Source organism: Boleophthalmus pectinirostris, unplaced genomic scaffold, assembly GCF_026225935.1.
Source record: "Boleophthalmus pectinirostris isolate CB_2022bp ecotype Guang Dong unplaced genomic scaffold, ASM2622593v1 HiC_scaffold_11, whole genome shotgun sequence".
In the NCBI taxonomy this organism is placed as follows: Eukaryota; Metazoa; Chordata; class Actinopteri; order Gobiiformes; family Gobiidae; genus Boleophthalmus; species Boleophthalmus pectinirostris.
The window spans coordinates 23,555,237-23,557,736 of record NW_026570994.1 but is presented as its reverse complement, the minus strand read 5'-3'; the positions used below and the strand labels follow the sequence as shown (position 1 = coordinate 23,557,736).

Genomic DNA, 2,500 nt, shown 5'->3' with positions numbered 1-2,500 from the left:
ATAATGACACCAGTGAATATAAACTCTTATATCATCCGGAGTTTTGTGGGGCAGGTGCAGGCGGCAGGTGAACAGGTCCAAACGTCACATGGGAACAATTTAAATGTTTGTAATGTTCATAAACCTGACTTCATAAGTTTTGTGGCAGGTGTTTGTGCAGGGTCATAGTTCACCTGCCACTGCTGAAAGTGAAAGTGAAAGTGAAACCAAACATCAGACCTGAAACCCTGGATCCTTTTGGGCTCATGAATGTTTGCATATTAAAGTTAATATTTAGATGATAATGTGGTTATATACAGTGTGTGTCGTGTGTTGACGTGTGTGTGGTGTGTGTTGTGTGTGACGTGTGTGTGGTGTGTTGTGTGTGGTGTGTTGTGTGTCGTGTGTTGACGTGTGTGTGGTGTGTTGACAGGAGTACTTTGGGACAGGACAGGTGCAGTCTGTGCTCGTCCTCAGACCCACGACTCTGCTGCAGAGAACCCTGTCAGACCTGCTCTTCAAGTTCAACCGAGACGACTTCAGGATGAAGGTGACAACACAAATTATATGATTATAATTATTAATATAATATCATAGATTTATTATTATTATTATTTTATAATTCACTGTCTGAGCTGCAGAGGCTGCACTAGCTCTGACTCCAGACTCTGACTCGTGTTTGATGCAGTTCTCTTTTGCTCCTGCAGGTGGTGATGTTGAGCTCGGTGGCAGAGCTTCACGCTTACATCGACCCGGGACAACTGACCACGGAGCTGGGAGGGCATCAGGAGTACAACCACGAGAGCTGGATCTCCCACAGGACGGTGAGAACCAAGAGAAGAGAGAAAAGAGACAGAAGCTGGAGACCTCCTCAGTGTCACATTCAGTTGATCTGTTCCTTTATGTGTTTATTTACATTTTTTACATTCTGTGTTTATTTTCAGCAGGTTTAGTTTATTTTAAATGTGTGTATTTAGTTTAAACCTCAGTGGTTTGTCGTTTGTGTGTTTTTCAGGCGATCGAGGCGTTCGCTCTGATGTTTAAACGTGTATATTTGGTTTAAACTTGTTCTTTTGTTTTTCAGGCGATCGAGGCGTTCGCTCTGATGGTGACGACCACGGCTCAGGCGTTACAGACGTTTGGGGCGGAGCTCGCGGAGACGGAGCTGCCCAATGACGCGGAGAGCACCAGCGCCCTGCTGAGCGCTCACGGGCAAAAGAAGGACGACATGAAGGTACGAACAAACACCCCTGGAGTTCAGACACACCATCGCCCCCTGCTGCTCAGACTCTGTAACACAGCCTACTGCTGGTAGAGGGCACATGCTCTCTACTGCCCCCTACTGCTCACATGTGTGAATCCTGACCCCTGTGTGACCCTGTGTGTGTGTGACTCTGTGTGTGTGTGTGTGTGTGTGTGTGTGACCTTGTCGTGTGTGTGTGTTGTGTTCAGGAGGACCTGCAGGTGGCGCTGTCTCAGGGCAGGAGGTTGTTGGAGTGTATAAATGAACCTCTGCAGGACGACCCCGAGTATCACATGACCCAGGACGAGATGGAGAACCTGGTCACGGTGCAGAGGTCAGAGGTCACACACGTCTAAACACACACACACACACGTCTAAACACACACACACACGTAAACACACACACACACGTGCCTCACAGTCAGAAGGTCCCTGGTTCATCTCCTGGGCCTGTCTGTGTGAAGTTCTTCCATAAATGTTCACATGGATCAGTAAAATGTTCTTCACATTCTGGGCTTGTTGTGGTGAATTTGCAAAATATTAAAAACATAAAAATACCAAATGTCACAGCGGGTAGTGCGTGTGAATGCGTCTGTGTTTACCAGAATATTCCATGTGAAGTCTTTCTTTCTGGTCTCCAAGGTTACTGGGGCAGCTGGACGAGACGGAGACGGCGTTTGATGATTTCTGGGAGAGACACCGGTTGAAGCTGGAGCAGTGTCTGCAGCTGCGCAACTTCGAGATCAACTTCAGACAAGTGAGAAAAACAAACCCACAGATTTATCTGACACATGTGAACTGTTCACACACTCACCTGTCGCTCCGTCCGCTCACCTGCCTCTCTGTCGACAGGTGCGCTCTCACCTGTCGACCCTGTGGGAGCGAGTGTCCAGTTTCTCTGAGGTCACCGTGAGTCCGGCTCACGCAGAACACGTCCTGAAGGAACTGAGCCCCATCGAAGACCGAGCCGCCGTGAGGAAAAACACACTTTATACAAGAATAATGGTTTAGACCTGGTTTAGTCCAGGTTTAGACCTGGTTTAGTCCTGGTTCAGTCTAACCCGGGTCTCTTTGTGTCCTTCAGGAGGTTCTGGACCTGGCCCGGTCTCTGGTCTCGGAGGGGGACTTCCTGATCTCGAGTTCTCATTACGCCGAGGACTCGATTCGTCCCAAATGTTTGGAGCTTCGCTCGGTCTGTGACGAGGTCGTGTCTGTGCTCAAGAACAAGAAGAACAGTGTTCAGAAAACTCTGGAGCTGCACCGGGCGCTCGAGAAGGT

The 2,500-nt window shown here is 48.7% G+C and overlaps 1 protein-coding gene across 1 annotated transcript in view; it reads left to right on the top strand.

The window, feature by feature from the left end:
- mcf2la (mcf.2 cell line derived transforming sequence-like a) overlaps positions 1-2,500 on the top strand; it is a 70,174-nt gene that overhangs the window by 36,226 nt on the left and 31,448 nt on the right. The window contains exons 5-11 of the mRNA XM_055163834.1: positions 413-529; positions 687-803; positions 1,064-1,213; positions 1,432-1,556; positions 1,865-1,979; positions 2,075-2,194; positions 2,307-2,498. Of these exons, the coding sequence (XP_055019809.1) occupies positions 413-529; positions 687-803; positions 1,064-1,213; positions 1,432-1,556; positions 1,865-1,979; positions 2,075-2,194; positions 2,307-2,498 (936 nt within the window). The remainder of the gene's footprint in view (positions 1-412; positions 530-686; positions 804-1,063; positions 1,214-1,431; positions 1,557-1,864; positions 1,980-2,074; positions 2,195-2,306; positions 2,499-2,500) is intronic.